Consider the following 23,023-nt stretch of genomic DNA (forward strand, 5'->3'; position numbering starts at 1 on the left):
TTTGCAAGAAAATCATATTTCTTTTTACTTTTGTAGTCAAATTTTTTATATACAACTAAAAGCAAGACAAGGACAAGAAAGTAAAAAAAGTTTATATAATATTCTGTTTTTGTTTTTGTAATTGGTGTTGTTGTTGTTCTTGTTGTTTTCATTTTTTTTTTATTTTTTTACAAAGTTATGACAGATAATATTTTAATCTTCTTATATCACATAAATTTCCAATTCAAGTTCTTTAAACAAAAGACAATTTTTAAGTAATACATATAATGTTTTTAAATAGAAGAAAAGATAATGATGAAAATTGTTAAATTGACATCCAAATTACAAAGGAATTTGTTAGAAAATGACAAAATAAGATGACTCATTCAATAAATAATATTCTCATCAAACATCAATAATATATATATATATATCTAGTGATAAAAATTATTTTTAAGGCATGTTTATATTTTTTAGGAAATAACATATATTCAACTATTTTATGTTGTACAAAGTTATAAACAAAATCTAAGGTAGATGCTTAGATAGAAAAAAAATATATATATATATATATATATATTTGAATACAAAAGAACAAATTAAGTGTTATTTTGCATAGATGCATATTAATAAGAGCTTGTGCAATTAGAAAAAAAATAAATTCATAAGTTTTTGATATATATATATATATATAAAAATTAATTTTCAATTATTTGAAGTAAATGTAATACTTTATAGAGAATTAGAGGATTAAATAATGTAAATATTAGTTTTTCTACTATTTTAAATTAATTTAGAATAAGAATAACAAAATTTTAATATCTGTTAACAACCATGCTTTTGATTTGAGACTAAAGAATGCAAGTTTGTCTAGTTTAACATGCATCTTGATTGAATTGGTCTATTGTGCAATGAATAGCAATAAATTTTAACAAAAAATAATACTCAATAATATTCTCTTGTAAGTAAGATAAAAATGGCTTGTAAAGTAATACTGAATAAAAATGATATTTTTTAAATTCAAGATTTGAAAAAACAGTAGTTATATATATATATATATATATATATATAATTTTAATCTTATGCATAGATATGTACAAAACTTGTTTTAGATTTATGTTAGAAATAATATCAAGTGAAGACACACATAATGAAGTTAAACAACAAAATTAATAATGGATAAATTGTTGATCTAGAAGATGCCTAATATAATTCAGTTTTAAGATTATATTAAATATGCAACAATAAAGTATTTATTGTATTCAAATGAAAGAACTCACATGCATGTGTTAATATAAAAAAATAAAAATAATAAAAAATTAATGATACACCATTGTAATATTAAAATGTTTAGAAGTTGTTACTCAAACAATTTAAGGTGAATATTGGAAATATTTCTTTTTTTATAGAATTATAAATATTCTTTTTTATAATTCTAAAATAAGCGAAATAAAATTTAATTAATTTATATATAAATAAACTGCACAAATATAAAATTTATGATTTAAAATAATATATATTTGTATTTCTAATGTACAACACAAATAAACATTCACTACTTTAATCCAACCTCAAGCTTTAACACTTCACAAAAATTTTAAATACTATTATGATATATTAATGTTTTTAGAATAATCTTTGTCTTGTTGTTATAATTCCTAAAAATTAATAAAGATTTGATAATTACAAATAACTCTAAGAATTAATATATAATATTATAATACTATTTTTTATTTATTCATTTAAAAAAATATATTTCTAACATCAAAGGCATGATCCACAAAATAAATAAATAAATAAATAAATGACAAGAAACTTTTTTATCACTTAAAAAAATAATAATAATAAAATTAAAAAAATAATATAAGATTGAAATGAGAATGTTTTTCTCAAATGCAAAAGTATAAAAAAGTCTTGAAACAAGATAAAATACAAGCATTGCTAAGAGTGAGGAAGGTCTCACTCTTACCTCCACATACAATATTTACTAAAGAACTATGTATCAATATACTATAGGCCATATGACATGTATTTAACTTGCAAGACATGTATCTAATATTTAAGAGAAGTTTTAAATATGTGCATCACATGACCAATTAGTTATATAAGTAGCCAAATGTGTAAAATGAGACTAATTTATTTGCAAATTGTCTACTTATTAATCACTTATGAACACATGTAAAGTCTATATAACTTCTAAAAAGCTTCCTAAAAATACATCAGCAATTTAAGCTACTTATATTTACTTCCATTAAGTTTTACTTTTCTAAGTAAATATATTAGTGAATATGGCTACCTATTACAACTAGATATTATTTTAAAATATTAATCTTGAAAATAAAAAATTGCTTTAAGAAAAAAAACATATAAATTCATATTTATAATTTTTATGCTTTGAAGTATAAATGATAAACTTATATTAAAAATATATTCCAATCTCACTGAACAATGCTCTTTGATTTTGATGTATTGAATACAAATTACATATGATTAATGTGACCATAATTATAATACTATTTTTTGTGTGTATAATTTAATATCTTTATATTTTCTTAGAAATTAAATAAATATATGTATACTTACCATATGGAATACAAATTTGATATGTAATTTCTATCTTAGTATATGGTGATAAATTATAAAATCAATGTCGGTATAGTATGTTTATGAATACATTAATACAATTGTACTAATATACATACATACACACACACACACACACACATATATATATATATATATATATCTATATATATATAATTTAAGTTTACAAAAATAATTATATTAATTTATTATACACAACAGATTTATATATATATATATATATATATATATATATTTATTAAATCATCTTCATACGTTTTTTACAATTTGGAAATTATAATGCATTATAAGTTTAAATACTTCAACACTTTTCAGTTTTTATTCAAATGTATCTTTAGTAGTAAAACTCTCTTTTTTAATTTGAAAAAACCAAATTGGTCAAAATTAAATGTTTGATTGATGCATGATGATAATGAATGTTTATTAAAATTGGATGATCACTTTGTTGGTATTGTTTGTAACTGTGGCAGTCAATCTGATTGGTTATTTATTTATTTATTTATTTATTTATTTATCTTCTTCTTTTTCTTTTCTTCTTGCAATAAACATTGATATAAACTAGTTTTAAAGAATCCATCATTGTTACTAAATTTATTTTTTACAAATAAAATAAAAATAAATGTTACAACTAATAAATAAAACTTTATATATAAATTATTTGGATAATTTTGTAAAATAGGTACCCAAGTCACCCTCTATTTTTTTTATTTCACTTGTGCATCATCCATACGTGTATTTATATATACATGGATATTTGGTAGCTGCTTTGGATTTTGTAAACGACTCAATGATAGCCAATTGATTGATCGAAGTTTCTAAAATAATGGTAGGGAGAGTATATTTTAAAAAAACTAGAGATTTGTTTTCAAAAGAAAATCAAAATTAAAATACCAAATCATTTATAAACAATTAGATAAAATTAAGAAAATAGGATTTATTATAATGCATAGGTACAAAGAGCAATTTAATTTTTCTATCTATCTAATAACAAAGTATTGATTGGATAACTATTTTTCCACAACCATATGTGGACTCCTTGCAAAAGTAACTTGTAGGTAGAGTAATAAGTATTGTGAAAGAAATATTTGTTTGAGAACTTGTTACATATTACTTCATGTTTTTCATAAAATTTCTAATCCAAAAAACATATAGTAACACACAAATTCACGACCTAAGAAAATATAACCACTCTCCATGAACCTAAGAAATCCAATTCTAAGGAGAGATACTAATCATTTATGATTTAAATTAGTCTTAATGTTGAAATACCTTACACCATGTTATACTTGTGAACCAACCCATAGACCTTATCTCAACCATCCTTGCACAAACCACAAATCAACTATTCTTCATGTAGAAAGATGCCAAGTCTATTCTAAGCCCACCAATGATTAGCAAACTTTACAAAGATGAACAGTGTGGTTTTTTGTGATGGAAATGGACGGTTTTGCTCAAGTCTATGTCTTGGTTTAGTGATCAAATACAAACAATTGCTTTGTTAATTTATATCAATTCAACTGCTATGGCAATTCATTTAATTTGATTTGATTTGATTTTTTTTTGATTTTTTTTTTGAAACACATCAGAACTTTATTTCTCCATCTCCAAAAAAAAAAAAAATAAATAAATAAAGGAAAAAATAAAGAACTCTCCCCCCCCGGGATAGCTGAAAAACCTTAAGTTAATGATTTAAAATATTTAAAGTTTCAAAAAGAAAAGAAAGGAAAATAAAAAAAGGGAAGAAACGCAGCAAAGAATATGCCAAACATGCATCAAATGCTCACAAGGGAGCGGATGAAAATGTGAGAAGACGAATGAATTGAAGGTGGGAATGAGTGAAGATGAATGTTGCAATGGATGGCTACGAACGGATGAAAAGTGGCTGGGTCGACATTTCCGAGGCGGGCCAACAAAATTTTCGAATGGGGAAGCCGCCGCTGCCGCACACTCGCACCGTGGCGTCCGATTCGCTCAATGCTCACAGCAATTTATGGGTCACTGGAAAAATGCTTCTTCACTTGATCTCTCGGCAAATCCGACATAAATTCCCCGCCACACCCAGTTACTCGGTTGTCACGGTGGAAAGGACCCATCCCCGCTGGAACGGAAGCAAAAATAAACCAATAGAGCCCGGGTCGTGGAAGAGGGCCAATGAGGGGCCGCAGTCTCGCCTGGTGGCTCTGGAGATATCTGCCTTATCCTCGCCCATCCTATCCCCACGAGCTCCCCACATTCAATCAGCCCTTGCCGAAATCTCTCAGTTGCCGTTCCCGCAGGCAGATTGGCAATATTGACAAGTTGATCTTCTCTCTCGAGGGTTCATATCCATCTGGGTTGCAGCAATCAATTGTGTGTTTGGAAATTCTACAACAGCCCCTCTCTACTTTCCCTCGGTGTTCTGCGGGTTGTGAGTACCGAGCTTCGCAGCTATGGCGGCCTTCGCCTCCACCGCAGCTACTACTTTGGCCATCGCTGCCCCTTCCTCGGTGGCTGCCTCTCAGCTCCGTGTCAATGGCTCCCTTAAGGTGTCTGCTTTTCAGGTACAATCCCCTATTCCCTCGCATGTACAAACTTACTCTGTCCTTCTTTTTTCTCACGGCAGGGCACCGAAATTATGGCTTACACTTTGAAGCGGGTCGCCGTTTAGGGTCGCCGCTGAGATTCGTCGCAAGCAAGCGATGGAGTTAGTTCTATTAAGACTTGGAGACTGAACCAGCTGAATAGATCATAATGTTCCCTAGATTGTGAGCAAATTTGCATTTGTAGTCCGAATAGCGCTCTCCATCAGCACCAATCGAACGATATTCTACGGATTTTGAAACCAACGGGATTTGTGTGTCATTCACATTTCGTTTGGTTACAGTTCGTTCCGATGCCTCGGATATTTCTGTAAAATTTGTTGAAGAAGGTGCCGTCAGCTTTTATGCACCACCATCGGAATTGCAGCTGATGAACCATGAAATGTCCGTCCATGCAGGGTCAAAAGTTCGCTGCCGCCTGCAATGGTTCCCGCCTGGTCATGGCCCAAGCAGGAGCTGCCCCAGACGGCGTCGCCGATCAGAAGCCCGACGCGAAGGAGGCTCCCAAGGGGTTCACTCCACCAACTCTGAACGCCGACACCCCGGCGCCCATCTTCGGTGGAAGCACTGGTGGTCTGTTGCGCAAGGCCCAAGTTGAAGAGTTCTACGTCATTACCTGGGAATCACCCAAGGAGCAAATCTTCGAGATGCCCACCGGTGGCGCAGCCATCATGAGGTCGGGACCCAACCTACTGAAGCTGGCCAGGAAGGAGCAGTGTCTCGCACTCGGGGCTAGGCTGCGCACCAAGTTCAAAATCCAGTACCAATTCTACCGTGTGTTCCCTAACGGTGAGGTCCAGTATCTGCACCCCAAGGACGGTGTCTACCCGGAGAAGGTGAATGCTGGACGATCCCCCGTCGGGGTGAACAATAGGAGCATTGGAAAGAATGCCAACCCTGCAGAGCTCAAGTTTGCGCAAAAGCAAGCTTACGACTTGTAGACGACGTAGACCCGATATTGTATAGCTGCCTAATGAATGTAATCTATTTGCAAGTGTATTCCAACTCGTTCTGCTGAACTTCGTCCGCTTGGTTGATGCCTCGTCCGTTGTGAGTCACCGGCGTATCTCTCACACTCCATGGTCGATCATCTCTCCTCTACCTGGGCATGTCGTTTAGTACCAATCGACGTCGTCCCCCTGTGTGGGATGCGTCCCGACATGGTCTTATTCTCTATGGCGTCGAGGTCTTCGGTGCCATAAAACTCTTCCACTCACACCTCTGACTGACTGTCTTTGTTCTGTGGGTGGCCATCTTAACGAAGAATCCTATTACACATTTCGGACATAGTTTTTTCACTAATGAAGGGAATAGTGTGTTGAAGGACTTAATTGTACTAGCTATGTCGAAGAAAATGAATATTGTTGCACCCCTCAGTACGTTGATGATAATTTACACCTATAATACCTGCAAATTTATCCTATTCCCCAGACGTTCGAGCTGCGTCTTATTATCTGCAGAATGTATGTTGATGCAGCTCTCCGTTTATGACTAACATCGTATACCACGTGATCAGTTAGCCAGGCAGGTGAATGTAAGCAGCATGTGCACGGTAAGATCGTCGGATCTATAGAAAGATTATTTTATTCGTCAAACGTTTCTTTGTCACAATCTTGAACTACTATCAACGGATTCCGACGTGTGAGAGGAAGAGTTTTACAGTATGCTTGTAGGAATGGCAGTATTTTTTTGGTTGATTGTGGACACAACTGACAGCTAAACAGGAATCTGTCATTTACAAAAATAATCACTTAACAATACGGGAGTTGCTATGTGGTTACCGGAAGCCATTGAACACAAATATACTTGAACTGTGTGCACTCATTCACATATTCTACTTGATCTAAATCAATTTTCAATGACCTATCCAATTTCATAGTCTCATCTGTTCCTGTTCTTGATTTTACACTATTTTGAAACAAATTGACAATTTTATATGGTTATTTGGTTTGAAATAATTTCATTGCAATGTATCTATTATATATGATAGTTTGGATATAACAAAATGAGACAATGAAGCATTTTGATTTGCCGTATATTTAAAAAAAAAAAAAAAAAAAGAAAAAGTGAGAAATGTAGAAAACTGAAGGGCACAAAAATGCGAAGAGCACAAAAATGCAAAGTGGTTGGGACCCTGATGACTTCTACTAACTGCTTCTATGCCTTAGAACTATTGGTTGCATAAAGCACATTCAATGTCACTTTCTCTTGAATCTGTGTGTGTGTGTGTTGAATTGGTTGAGTTTTCCTACTTCTAATGAAACTTAGGAAGAAACTCAAATTAGACGCAATTAAGGTTGGCTTACAGATTATTTCAAAATTTACTACTTGCACCTTGCAAAGAATCATGTCTTACTTTTTTAGTGCTAGACACCATATTTTTTAGGTAAAATCAAAGTAAGATTAATTTTAGATCCAAGTGTATTATGTTCAAGTCAAATAATCACAATTGTATTTGCTGATTGTGATCATATTGAAATCTTCTTTTTGTTACAGTGATATGTAGTGCACCAAGAGTTCAAATGTCGAGGATGTATAAGAATTAGAAACTACAAGTAAGCAGATGAATGCACTTATAAAATAGATTTGTAATATAGTTCAATTTTGTAGTGCTCTATTATATCTATGTATTTTTTGTCTAATGAAGATATATAAAGTTCTATATTATTTTTCTTGTTATTTGTTAATTTAGTAATACAACATTTGGAAGAGAATCCTTTTGTACACAACAAAGTTCTATGGAAGTGCAATCTACCTTAATTAGTTCAATAATTTATTTTTCTTGATTTGTGGTTTCTATGGAACATTTATTTTTATTTTTATTTTTATTTTTTTAAAATTTATTTAAATGAGAAAAATTATTTTCGGTTGCATTTTTTTTGGATTTTTTAATATTTTTACAATATTATTGATGGGTCTTGTTCTATATATAATCTTTTCAATGGACTCAATACTTCTTATTATGAAGTTTGCTTATTGTAAGGATTCATATTAAAAATATAAGTGTGGACCTACATAAGAAAATTGCTACTACTACATAATGAAATGCATTTTTTTTAGATGTGAACTCTAAATTCTTAAAAGCTATAGTATTGTGGAATTTTTTAGAAAATTTTACACTTTTATTTCATCCAAACTAATTGAGAGAGTTGCCTTTTATCTAATAAGTTCTAATATTGTCCAAGAATTACATCATCTAAGCTTAAGATTAAAAATAAGAATGTTTGTCATAATTATTGTGATTATTGTAATTCTTCTAGACTAGTGGATCTTTACTTTATCAACTTTTCTAAGAATTTGGTAATCAAATCTTGAAACTATAGTTGTTATGTTCTATGTCATTAGTAGCTCTCATACTTCTTCATTAATACACTATTGAAGAATGTACCTAATGTGTTTTTTTTCTTTAAAATATTGATGTATGTGCATTTGGTTAGATGGACCATGTGTCTTAAGACATAATTCTTGGGATGTCCAAAAATTATGACTTCACAATTACAGCCATGCATAGAATTTTTCTCATTATTTGTTGGTACTTAATCTTTAATTGTAGATGATCATTACAAAAATCATTTGGATTTAAGAATTTTCTGATAGAAAAATGACAATTTAGCAAGTCACATAGAATTTTAGATATAAAATTAATCTTATGCAATCCATCAAAAAATAAATCTGCATGAAATTATCTAACTATTTTGCACCTTTAAAGATAAAAATTCAAGTCTTAGAATATTAAGAGAATTTAGTAGTAGTTTTTCATTATAATAATTATTTATCTATGGTTTTGTAAAAATAAAAAGTTATTATACATTGCATTTGTTATGTTAAAAGAGGCTAAAACTTTAAGAATAACTTTTGTATTTTTTTGTAAATTTTTAAAGATTCTAATAATTTATAATTACCAATATTTTAGAAAATTGGTTGTTTTGATTTGTTAGATCTAAGTAATGATTAAATCAACTCTTGATGAAATTTATCTTATATTTCATCATTCTTTTATGATGTTTGATAAAAAAACAATTGTTATAGATCAAATAATATCTATTGCTTTTATAAGTGAGTGAAAAAAAATTATAAGAGATATTGAATAGGTCTCTTTAGATAAAAACATTGCTAGGATTACTATAAGTTTAATAAAAAATTTAAGTACTTAAGTATTTAGCATAGATTCTATAAAATATAGGCCTACAACATCACTCTATTTGTTCCAAGGTTATTTATTCAAAATTTTTATGGAATTTTTTGTTTCAATTTTCTACTTGAACTGATTAACTTGATAGATGTCTTGCTAATATTTGAATAATCAACAATGAACTTAATTTGTGTTTTTTTATTTTTTTTTATTAATTTTTTTAATTATTACATTTTCAAAATCTTGGCATATAATCAAGTATCAAAGTTAAATAAGGCAATACATATTATCCTACTTTAGCCATATTTTTTTTAGAAAAAATAACTAATTTATATTTTTGGCAGTCTTGAATTTACATTTTAGCAATTTATTATAACTAAAAAATTTCTATAGAGAAGATACTTTAATTTTTTTCTTTTATTTTAATATATTATGCTTCATGGTCAAATGTTTGAAGAAGATTCTAGTTACTTTTGGAGGGAATCTTACTTATTTTAATCTTATTTATTATTTTGCTCCTTTCATGCCACAATACATTGACTTTCATGCCACAATACATTGACTCTCACTCATTTCATGGACAATAAGATGGAAGAAGAGTTTGATATTTGAATGCTTGCAACTATTGATAATGGGGTTGTTGGTGTTATGTTTCATGTTGTAGAGCAGAGAGGCGTATGAGGATTTACATATATTTTGTTATTTCAAATTATAAGATAATAAATATATATATATATATATATATATATATATATATATATTTTGATTTCATGATTAGCTAATAGGTGTGTTGAAGATATGTATTAGTACTAAATAGAGAAAGTACTTCTTAGAATGAGAGAGAACTTGGTGGCAAGGAAATAGTGGAAAAAAAAAACCAAAGAGTTGAGTAAATTTTGATAGCAAGTGTAAAGATGCTACAAATTTGCTAGAAAAAGCTAAAATTTTTTATAATTTGGCAAAAGCATGTGAATTCTTCTTTTCATCTTATCAACATACATTGACTTAATTTTTTACAAATTTTTACAATTCTATTAATGTATTTAGTTTGAAGATGATATGAATAATTAAGAATACATCTTCTAATAGTCTTTATTTGTTGATTGTAAATAAAATGTGAACAATATCATAGTTGTAAGGGACAAGGTAACAACTATTCATATCAAACTTGTAGATTATCAAGTATAGGTAGGTCTTTATAGACTTCTCTTCTTTCTTTAAATTCTTCCTATCTTGCATGAAGTAAGCTTGTGCAATGTGTGTAGTTTTTAACCTTGATTTATTTTGCTATATATGTGATTATCTAAGAGTTTTATATTATTTTAGAAGCTATAGTAGATTGGTCAATTAAATATTTCACCACAAGGTTATATGATGCTCAATTACAAATAAGTTTTAGATAATAAGAATGCATTTAATTTATAATGTTTATGCATTTTGTGGCTAATGAAGACATATAAAGTTTTTTTGTTATTTTAGTTTATAGACAACTCTTAATAATATAGAAAGAATGATAGAAGAACTTTCAACTTTGACAATGATAATTTAGACAATTGAGATGTTTCTCACAATCTTATTTTTAGTAGAAAGTATAAATGCCACAACAATATTGTGATTTGTGATTCTATTTTATTTTAAAATATATTCACAAGTTCATATATAAAAGGCATGATTATAAAACATGGAAATTAAAAATGACGAGGGTAAGGTCAAGCAATATATGTTAATGCATAATATATTAGAACTTTAGAAATAACATGATATTTGTTTCAAATGAAAATGCATGAAGAAGTTCTAAATAAGGTTCAATTGGCATTGCATCTTCTTGAAGTACTTCAAGTAATTTTTGATCTAAATAATGATGCAACTAAAGTTGGATCATGGAGAGCAAAAAAAAAAAAAAAAAAAAAAAAAAACTTTGATGGTATTTTTTGAAATGTATGAATTTATAGAGATTGTCATATAATATAAGTATAAAGAGTTCCTAGAATATTTTGTATGGAATAAGACCTCAAAAAAGTAGACAATAAGATAATATTGATCTTTAATTGAAAGGTTATATTTTTTTGATTCTACTACAAGAAATAGATTCTATCTTTGGCTTCTTTTAACAATTGTGCATAGACCACTATTATTTGGAGATTTATGAATTTAAATAGAATTATTTAATTAAAATTTAAAATTTTATGTTTAAAAATATAAATATTAAATAATAAAATTAATATTTGGAAGAAGCTTCTCTAATAAAAATAAAAAATCAGTTAGGAATATTTTTTACTGCCATTTTTCTAAAATATTCACCTTTACATTTAGAAAAGTTATGAAACAAGTTTAAAGAAAGTTTTTGTGATGATGTGGATTACCAATTGAGATAAGATTATGGAATCAAGAGGCCAAAAAAAGATAGATATTAGATTATAGGCTACTTTTGTTTTTTAATAAAATTCTTCAAGAAAGCAAAACATTTGTTGATTTTTTAACAATGTTGCAGTAGAAAATGAATTGGATTGAGAATGGTACAAATTTAATACTTACAAAGCATATGGCATGAAATTCTAATTAACTAAACAAATAATAGAATAATATGTGCTAAATTGAATGATGAACCATATATTTGGACATCCTTGCTTTAATAGATAACAATCTTTGAAAGCAATATTTTATAGAAGGATTGACAAGAAGTAAAAAAATATTTGTTTCTAATATCGAATTAATAAAATTCCAAAGTGATAGAAATATTCTTTTGTGCATTGCTTCTTCTAGAATTGTTGCACAACTTCTAAGTAATGGATGGGATGTATAGATTATATTTAAAATTTTGCTCGATTACAATAAGGATTTATTTTGCAATATTACAAAGGACGTATCATATATAAATGTGGTAAAAGAATGGTTCTTATTATCAAAGATGAAGTACCAATGTAGCATTGTCATTGAGCAGAGATAATTGATAGAACTCTCTAAGACATAAATGACATTAACAAGTTATTTGGAAAAATTATTATTCTTTTTATCAGAGATTTTTGACAAATGCTTTATGTTGTTATTAAAGGCTCAAGAAAAGAGATTGTTGATGCTTCTTTGTAATGATAAAAGTTTAAGTCTTATATTAAAGTATATAAGTTGACCAAAAATATACATTTGGAAGATAAATCTAATGAAAATCAATTATTTGTTGAAGAGCTCTTGAAGGTATGTATTATACATGTTTGTTATTTTTGAGAGTTTTTTCATAATACAATGATTATGTTAATACATCTAAGAGTAGTTTCTATTTATAAATTGGGAATAGATAAAAAAAAATTTATAGATTCATTGAGAAGTATAATGATTCTTCCAAAACATATGAAAGTAGGTCCAATATCAAATGATTTGATTCAAGTTATTGTTTTGAAATTGAATGAGAATAGAACACTTAAAGATGAATATTTTATTGAAAAATCAATCTTATTTGCATAAAATTATAATATTAATGATCTAAATATGCATAATATAGAGAAATTACTTAGAATTTTGTATGCTTATCTTAGCATAGATATAGCAATTATGGAAGATAGTGCCAATGATGGCAATTGTTATCTATGTGAATATTTGAATAGCTTAATTTATCTCAATTGCCACTATTTAACATGGATCTAAAGGTTTGGTGTCCAATGATATTTTTGCGAAGCATTGCTCCACGTCAAGAACTTTGTAATAAATCACACTTAATCATTATGAAACTAATTGATCAAGTTATAAAGATAAGTCTATTATGATTAAGATCCTATATCTTGAAGATAATGAAGATGAAAACACCACTGCAAATATAGTTTGTTTTGAAATTCTTTTCACTTAACTATTTGAGTTGTTATAATAAATAAGAATTGGATTTGCCAATAATATTAAAGAAACATAAATGGTTATATTGTTATGCATACATATCTATATATATATATATATATATATATATTTCTTTTTATCCTTCTTTGTCAACATTTCTTGAGTAGTTAATTTCTTTTTCAATTTTTGACTCAATGTGTTTTTTTCTTTAGGGTTTCTACTAATATATGTATATGTATATATATATATATATATATATATATTCAATGTAAATGAATGACTGCAGAATCTGCCTTCGCTCATTTCTAGGGCTGCACATTCCGATTAGAACGCGACGTTCCCGAGGTTTAAAGAGTCTTGTTACAATCTCGGTAACCGTGTTCAATACGCACGTTCCCAGGGATTGCTTATCCTCTAGCTCTCTATCTGTGCGCAGACTGGTCTCTCCTCGCCTGAGCTCACTGAGCAACATTTTTCTCTCGTGATTTGAGGAATTAGGACTCTGGAACTGCCCGAAATCAAGCCTGCGGACTAGGTGAGATTGGAGGATTGTGATGAGACGTTCGCCAACGCGAGGGGAATGGGTGCAATGGGTTTTTATTTGAGGGTTTTCTGTTGATTCTGGAGTCCTTGGGATTGGTTTGATGCATTGTCATTAGGGCGTCGCTTGTGGTGATGGGAACAAAGGGTTTTTGTCTATGCTTTGGGGTTTTGGGGTTTTCGGTTTTCATTGAAGCGTAGAGATTTCACTAGTTGAGGTTCTTGTCGATAGACAAACTCCTTGAGAGATCGTGACTTCGCTGGTCTGGAATTCGTTTGCTCGGTTCCAGATTCCTTGTTGGGAGTGAGTATTCTCTCCATTTTTCTTATCTATATCATAGAAATTGGTCAAAATCCTGCATGAAGAGCACGGGTAACAACGATTTTTATTATTGGAACGAGCCCAAATATTTTGGAAATTGTGGATCCCGGAACTTCTGATGAGAATTCGCTACTTGTTCGATAGAATTAGGTTTGAGTGAAGGATTGTAGCCTGCTGTGCTGATTCGACTTGAGTTTGACAGCTCTCTGTTAAGAGATAGGGCAATTGGTCCAAGCCTGTTTGCATGAGAGTGTTGAGATTAATAGTAGTATTGGATTACAGAGGATGGCACGTGGTAGCGTAACCAAGGAGAAGGATGGCTATGTTCCACCGTGGAGGCAGCCTGCACCAAAGAAAGAGAAGTTCGACGACCTGAAAATGAAGGCCGTGAGGGAGCCTGGTAAGGGGTCGACTATGTATGCGCCACCGGCGGGTAAGCGGGGTGGTTTACCCACGCTCGACGAGCCGAAACCAAACATGTTTGAATTTGATGAAGACCTCACACTTGCTTTTCGGAGAAACTTTCAGGTATCAGACTGTCTGTTGCTTCCACTCACAAAATTGCTGTTCATTTGCGGCTTTTAGGTTCAATGTTTTTTTGTTGCTTTAAATCTTTTACGCACGTCCCATTTAGTAGAACCGTAAATTTGAGGTAGATGAACAAGAGGTATGGGGTTCTCGCTAGAAGCATGGACATAAATTATTCGTGTCTAAATGAAGCAATTTTGTTTTTGATGACATTGCAGTTCGTGAGGAGGGCTTTGAGTCTCGACACTCTTCTTCAGCCTTTACCACCTCATATAGCTGGCAATATCGCACGAAATGTCGGCTTCTTCACACGCATCTTCACGCAGTTCTTTGGTAAGTGTTTCTCACCGAAGATGGACAGTGGTGACTGTCAGTGCTTGTCAGGCAGAGCCGTGCCGTAGATCCGGTAGTTTCTTTGTGTTGCCTCGCCAGTTTTTATGAGAGTGATGAGACTTTCGGTCTTACCTCTTTGAGCTCATTCTGGTGAGAGCCCTCTAGATTGTGCCAAATAGTGAAAGATGTCCAAGGATACATGCAATCAATGATCCTCTCTCGTTATCCTTTTACAATATGTCGCAAGGCCTTGAAATATGTCAATGTCAATTCAATTTCGTGAGTAGAATGTATCTGGAGTTGGCATAACAAGTGTGTTCGTTTGTTCACATTAATGTGCAGATTCCAAAGGAATTGAAATTGCGAGGAAATCCATGGGTCTTGGACTGGAAGAGGGTCGCAGAAAGGTGAAGGACTAGAGATATTTTATGATTCAACACTGCAGCAAGACTAGGCAATATTGGGGATTTGTCAGCGGATCCATAAGGATGTATTTTATGATGCTACCGGTTTGTACCAATTGCATTGTCAATATGAGTGTTATTTACTTTTGCGACGTAAGATTCAATTTTTGTCCCTTGCGTGTTTAGTCTCGTATATGAATCTAAATTACGTCATGTTATAATGAAGATTTGTCATTTCAGTGTACATGAATTTTTGGTGGAAAATTGAGGTAAGCTTCGGATTGGAGTAGATTTAATGGTTTGACTTGTGTTTGTCAATAACATTTTCAATTGTAGTAGCCTGTTTAGGTTACGTTTTTCTTTACCATTTTCATTTGAAATATCGGTAATTTTGCAAGTGGACAATAGACCTTAAGAGTGCAAGTTGTGAAATGTTAGCTGATATTTGAGAAAATTGAGATTTATTTTTAATATATGATAGCCTTGGAGATTTCACAAAATATATGTCAAATCAAATTGTAAATATATATGAAGATGATTGTTGTGATCTTGATAATGGTTTGCAAAAAAAATTATATATGTTAAAGTAGGTTGATGTATATATATATATATATATATTTATATATATGGTACTACAAATACCACCATAGATTTTATTTTTGTCACCACAATTTACCACCCATTTGACATATATTTTAATTTTTTTTTAATTTTATTTATTTATTTACTTGTATTTCAATCAATTTTTTTCAATCAAATAGTTTGAATTGTGACATAAATATATATATATATATATATATATATGTATATAAATATATGTAGATGTATATATGGTATTATTGTTACTATTATAATTATTATAATACTAATTATAATAGTATTAAATTAAACTAAACAAAATATGCATTAACCATTATATATATATATATTAAGATCACTTAAGGAGATAAGTAGTAGCTTTCATTCATTACATGCATCCCTCTTGGTTTTCATCAAATACTCTCCAATTGATTGCATGCCTTATTGATTTTGTCAAAAGTAAAGCAAAAGTGCAGAGTTAATTCAATTTTTTATCAATAAAAAATCAAGCAAAAAGCCTAGATCACTAAGAGTTTATTAATTATTTTTGAATTGTTGCAAACTCATAAATATACTTGCAAGAGTGTACATGAGTTGATTTATTATTTTTTTGGCAACATCAAAGGTGAGAGTTGGAAATTGTCTTGCCATAGTACAAGTTTTTTTTTTTCTCTTTTTTTAGAAATGGTGATGGTTATAGTTTACCTAATAATTTATGTCAATATATTGCTATTGGATTTGATTATCAGTTTGTTGATTGAAAATAGAGTTGAAAGGAGAGTCTATTTTTTTAGTAGGTAACAAGGATTAGTTTCTTAATCTTTATTGAATCGACTATGGTCTTGTAAGGGTGATTATTAGTATGGTTGCAAGCCTTGGCATGTGCTGTTGAAGAATTCAAATTCAACATTTTTTTTTGGTTGCTTTAGTTTTTGATCAGCAAATTTAAAGCTTATCAATTTTGAGTGAGTATAAGGAAGACCAAATAGTCTATACATACATACATACAAATAGATTTGTAGTTTGTATACCAAGCTTTGATGTCTGTAAGAAGTTATTGTTATATCTGTTACGTAGAACAAAGATTTTGGTTGCTTAGATTTTCTATGATTGGATGTTGATTGCCTTAGTTTTTGATCAATAGATTTAAAACTTATTAATTTCAATATTATTTCCTTAAAGGAAGTAGAATGATGATTCAAAGTTTATCATGATTACCTATGTATCTTAAATCCTTTCACAGACTTGTACAACTACCTCTAACAATCGTTGCCACAAATTGAAGATTTTGAAGTAAGGTAAATGAGCACATTCTCCAAATTCCAATGTTGATTACTTTTCATACATTTTTAAGGATTTGTGTAGATTTTTAGATTTTTAGATTTTCAAAAGATCTAAAACTATTTGAAATCCATATTGTTGAATTAGGGAGCAACAGTGGGAGCTTGATTTTGTTAAAAGGGGAGTCTGGAGAAAAGCCAAGAGTGGTTGGAGTTGTTTGAAGTAGCATCATTTAATAAGGTCGTCTAAAACTTCATAACTAAGAGCCAAAGAATTGGACAAGTGGGGTTGATCTAAGTTGCCTTTTGGAGTCCTTCGAGCTTAGTATTGTTACATTGAATGAAGCTCTTTGTGAGGCTCTAGAAGTACAGCATCAATGTCAAGCTATTATATTACATCAATTAATTCCATGCTTATTTGTCTGTTTTTTGTTCAACACAATGTTATCTAGCAGATACATATATCAAATGGATAGAAGATCACTAAATTTGATTTACATAATATAAAAAATGTATAGGTCATCAAAATTGCTAAAAGATCTATTGTCTACAGTTACTTTTGAAACAAGTATAATATAGCTAGAAGTAAAGGAGCTTGATGTAAGTGTGAAGGTTGTTTGTTGCAACTGTTAACTATACATTCTTCCATGTGATACAAATAGAAACACTATCTTGAATCATGCAAAATTTCATTTTGAAACTATTTTGGTTTGAATCAAACTTTGATTCAATCATTGTAGATCAAATTATGAACTTCTTTTGTTGTTGATTGCCACAATAATATGATATCATTGATATATATATATATATATATAATTAAATACAATTGAAGGTGAATGTATAATTGAATGTAAGTTACAAGCTATGAAAGGAGAGATGATGCGTGTGTTGTGTAATAAGAATAAAATTTTATTCTAATCTATTCTAAGAAGATTATTTTTCAAACTCAAGCATGTTGCATGTTGAAAATTCACTTGATTTACAATAAGGATAGAGAATCAATATTTGTTGCTACATCATCTCCATTGTTACAAACTTTGTATATATATATATATTTTGTCAATCTTGACATTGTGACTATGATGACAAAAGTCATTTTTTTTTTTTTTTTTTTTTTTTATTTATTATTGGAAGCCATTATTGATGGGCAATGGAATAATTAAGTATCTGAAATTGCACCAAGGAGTTATGGTGAAGTAAGTGTTGAGAGTAGGTCCAGAACTTACTCAAAAGCCCTATGAAATAAACATTGTTTAGAAGTCAAATGGAAATATTAATTTAATTACATAGCTAATTGAGAGAGAAATTTGATCAATTATTGTTTTTTAGTACTTTGGAATGTAGGCATGAAGATTAAAAAGGAAGAATGATAACTTTTTTCAAGCCTTCTATAAAAGAAGCATAAGTAGAAGAATTTTGTACTTAATTTTTTTGATTCTACATCACATGCATTTTACATCTTTCACTCCACTATAACAGAAGCTAGGATATCATTGTTAAATATGGATTTATATAGAGATTTTATAAGAAATAAAGTCATTTTATTATTTTATAATTTTATATTAATGTTTTTTTATCTATGTAATTATATTCATAGTTTCAATAGTTTTTATATTACTTTTATTATATTATATTTCATATTATATCTTCATTGTAAATAAAATTCTTAAGCAACAAAGTTTGATTGGAATTTTAGAAGTATTGTCAACTACAATAAGAATTGCTAAATAAAAATTTAATTGTAGAAATTTTATTTCTTGCTTTTATATGATAATTTTTATATTCAACTTCATATATATATAAATATATAAATATATATATATATATATATGTCAATTTTATTTAATAAATAAAGAATTAAATATTTATAAATTTTATTTATTCATTTTGATTTATAAAATGTAACATTTTGAAAAAATTGAGTTGTTTGTTGTAGCAAGTTGTTGTAAAAATATGTATAATCATGATCAATATGAATGCATAGATGTAGAATATGTTTGTTAAAGCACTATAGTATTATAATTTGACTAATTAAGTTGTATGCATTCATTTTTATTTTAGAGGTACTATGTAATTTTGCTATAATACTTAAGTAACAAGATTTTATTAAAATTTTATGGAGGTGTAATTTCAAGGCTTACTAGCTTATATTAATTTTCTAGTAGAACTTCTGCCATTGTGAATGGTCCAACTTTAAAAATGCATTGGAGAGCAATTGCTCAATAATAGCATAAGAAACATGAGAGAGCTCAAAGAAAAGCTGAAATAGTTACAAGTCTTGAAGCCATACATAATCTCGGGAAGATGAATGTTTTATATCCTTGTTGTAATGCACTGCATTGATTTGATGAATATTTAGCCGATTGCTAAAGGAATTGCCATTATTTGGACAATATTTTTGTCAAAGAAAAGTTTTTTTTTTTATCATCTCAACTTTCTCCACCTTTACTTTTGAGATATTTATTTGAAGACTAAGATGCAAGAGTAAGGGAGTTTCAAAAAAAAAAAAATTCAATAAAATGCTTTATATGTGTTTATATCTATAGGTGCAAATATTGAATAATTTGTACTTTAAAAAAATGTTCTATATAGTTTTAGAATAAATAGAGAGTTGCATCATTTAGTAGGAGTGTTGTTACTAGGAAAAGGTATTGATCCAACTTATATACAATTCTATATCTACAATGCATCATTTATATAAAATAGAAGAATGAGATGTAATTGTGGTTTATTGAGTCAAATTATGTGAAAAATTAGAAAAGTTTTGAAGAAAAATAATTTTCTTATTGAATTATATAGACAAGCACATGAAACATTATCTCAAGTACAGAATGAAGGAGTAGTAGAAGTAGATCTTGTTGTTTCTTTGCACTTCATGAATGAAAGCATTAGACATTAATATAATCATTCTATCACTTTTGAAGAAATTTCTATTATATTGCTTGAAAATGGATTGGAATATAATGCACTTTGTGACATTATTATTTGCCTATGTAGTAATAAACTATCAAAAAGGATTCATGAGGTTCATCTTGCTTATTTTTTCTTTCATTATATTCTATTTTTTCCATATAGAATCCTTGGATGGCATCATGGTCTTAGGGTGCAAAATATAGTGATGATATTATTGAAGAAAAAGAAGGTGTTAGATGAGAGGATTGGAGACACAATAGCCTTATACAAATGGATTATTTTGTTTATCATTTTTTTTAATGCCTACCAAATATTCTATAATTTTACATGAATAAAAGTTATTATAAGAATTTATGGTTGATGGATAAGCAGTAATTGAGTAATTATGTTTGTGATATCTATGTTACAATTAAGAAAATCTACAAGCTAATTCATACCAAGGATTGGTAGATGTTGTTGTAATTTATCAAATTATTGGATTTGAAGAAGGATAATATGAATTAAATAATTTAGAATGTAGGATCGTACATCTATCATCACATATTAGAAGTATAAGACATATGATAGAAATATTTCAAGATTCTATGGCAATGATAAGATTTTATCAGCATCCTAATATTTTTATGATAATGACATTAAATCCAATATGGTCCAAAATCCATAATGAATTACTTCAAGGACAACAAACAAATAATTGGCCAAATTTGATTGCCCATGTATTTGAGTTTAAGAAACATATAACTAGAAATGATATGAAGAAGAAAGTTGTCTTTGGTTATATTGTTGCACATCTTTATACCATTGAGTTTCAAAAGAGAGGTCTATTTCATATGCATATCTTGAATTTTTTGGATAGAAAGAGCAAGATTAGATGTGTTGGAAACGTAGATTGTATGGTTTTTGTAATTTTTTTAAATAAAAAAATAATTGAGAGCTATTTAAAGTCATTCTATAATGCATGATATATAGTCCATGTCAAATGCAAAATCCTCAAGTGCCTTGTATGGAAGATAGTTGTTATACAAAGAGGTATCTAAAGATGTTTGTGAAAGAAACAACATACATACTAATAATTTCTACAACATTTTATTTGGCATAAGACAAGAAGAGCATAAATATTAAGCAAATATAGATTTTCTATTAAAAGTTTATATTTAGAAAATCCAATAATAGAAGAAAGATATTATTTGAGGTTTTTGTTGATTCTTATTAAAGGTCCAAAATCATTTGAGTATTTGAAGACTATTCATAGAATTTTCTATTTAATAGTTTAAAATACATGTGCAATTTTAATATTACTTGAAGATGATAGAAAGTGGCAACAATGTTTGAAGAAAGCATCAAGAATACAAATTGGATTTCAATTGAAGATATTCTTTCCTATTTTGCTATTAGAAAATAAATTGCTAAATCCATTAAACATATAGAAAAGATTTTGGAAAAGCATCTGAGATGATTTTAATGCTTGTTTGAAAAGAAAATATGGAATTAGAAATCCAACAAAAAAATAAATTAAGGATTTTGGACTTTTCTTGCTAGATAAGTTTTTGCAAGACTTGGACAAAATACTTGCATAGTTTTTTTCAATGCCATTTTTACAAAATAATTAGAATGCAATAGTTAATAAAAATTAATTTATTACTAAAAAAAATAAAAATTTAATAATTAAAAGAAAATTTGAAGTAATATGCTCTATAATTGAATCTTGAACAAAAAAGGTATACGATGATATTGTAGCCTCTGCAATGGAAGAATATAGATGCATGTTTTTTTCCAAATTGACCTATAAGAACTGGTAAGACATTTATCTACAATACTTTGGTCACTAAAGTTTAATTGATATAAAAGATTATCATATGTGTTGTATTATTTTTTAAGTTTATCTAGAAGATATTATAATATCTTCTAGATAAACTTAAAAGAAGAAGAATCCAATTAGTAAACTCAATATTTTCTTGAAGTGATCTTAAATTTAACCTTGTGTTTTCTTTTAATGTATGGATTTTTATTTCAAGCCAAAGTGTTGAATGTCAAAAAGATGCTATTACAATTTCTTCTTGAGTTCTTTTTATTATTACTCGCAATATTTGATAAAAATTTCTACCAAAAATTATTGTACTTCCTCCAAATGGTTAGTCAATATTTTGAATATCTCTAAAAGAAAAATCAACTACCTTAGGACAATAACAATGTTACATTAGGAGGTCATTCCAAATAATAAGCAAAGTTTGGTGAATAAACTTAGCATGGTCAAAATTCTTAGTAATTGAACAAAAAAGTCTTTATTATAATCTAATAGAATCTTGAATATAAAATAGATGGTTCATCTTCTTTTAATTTTATCTAGAAGTTATTATAAAATTAATCTATTTTTATTTACTTTTATTTATTTCATCTTAATGAAATAGGTATTTACTAGAGTAATTATGTATCTTTATAATAGTATATTGATGATATTATTTCACCTTCTAGAAATGAGTTTTATAGGGTAAAATCATCATATATTGAAATAATCTAAGATGTAACAAATTATATTTGATACATATTTTGATATTTATTTTCTATGAAGATGGTTGATAGATCCTCTTAGCCAATGATAATGTCTCATATCAAGATTGAAGACCATCATATTATTTGATTGTTGTTGAGGCCTTCATAACTTCTTTCAAATAAAATATTTAAATGATTTTTAGGAATTGTTCCTTCCTCTAGTAAAATCACCAAACATCAAGTTTGTGATACCAAACACATTATATTTTGCAATCTATTCAAGGAAGAATATGTTGTTCTTGAAGATCTTCATTTTGATTACATCATCTTGAAGGTTAAGACAATCACAATGTCTCATTCAACAAGTTAGCAAATGATATCTCTTAAATTGAATTTGCTGGTTGTTAATTCTCCATCTCTTTAATGCCATAATATATACAAAAGCTACAAACAAAGATCGAAAGTAGAATATTATCTTTTCTTGATCTTGTTTTTTTTATAGCAAAGATTTATTATTC

The 23,023-nt window shown here is 28.9% G+C and overlaps 2 protein-coding genes across 3 annotated transcripts; both read left to right on the plus strand.

Moving 5' to 3' along the window:
- The first annotated feature begins 4,952 nt into the window (after positions 1-4,952).
- On the plus strand, positions 4,953-6,181 carry LOC112280092 (photosystem I reaction center subunit II). The gene is made up of 2 exons (XM_024515129.3): positions 4,953-5,123; positions 5,561-6,181. Exons 1-2 carry the CDS (start codon positions 5,013-5,015, stop codon positions 6,101-6,103), a joined length of 654 nt encoding a protein of 217 aa, XP_024370897.1. The 5' UTR covers positions 4,953-5,012; the 3' UTR covers positions 6,104-6,181.
- A 7,382-nt stretch (positions 6,182-13,563) lies between these two features.
- LOC112279543 (uncharacterized) lies at positions 13,564-15,400 on the plus strand. 2 transcript variants are annotated; one of them, XM_024514094.3, is made up of 4 exons: positions 13,564-13,960; positions 14,261-14,506; positions 14,725-14,839; positions 15,182-15,400. In XM_024514094.3, exons 2-4 carry the CDS (start codon positions 14,264-14,266, stop codon positions 15,256-15,258), a joined length of 435 nt encoding a protein of 144 aa, XP_024369862.1. In that variant the 5' UTR covers positions 13,564-13,960; positions 14,261-14,263; the 3' UTR covers positions 15,259-15,400. The 2 variants fall into 2 exon arrangements, with proteins under 2 accessions (XP_024369862.1, XP_024369861.1); XM_024514093.3 differs by having other exon boundaries at positions 13,564-13,651.
- Positions 15,401-23,023: the final 7,623 nt, after the last annotated feature.

Source organism: Physcomitrium patens, chromosome 3 (genome assembly GCF_059467195.1).
Source record: "Physcomitrium patens ecotype Gransden chromosome 3, ASM5946719v1, whole genome shotgun sequence".
NCBI classification, from domain to species: domain Eukaryota; kingdom Viridiplantae; phylum Streptophyta; class Bryopsida; order Funariales; family Funariaceae; genus Physcomitrium; species Physcomitrium patens.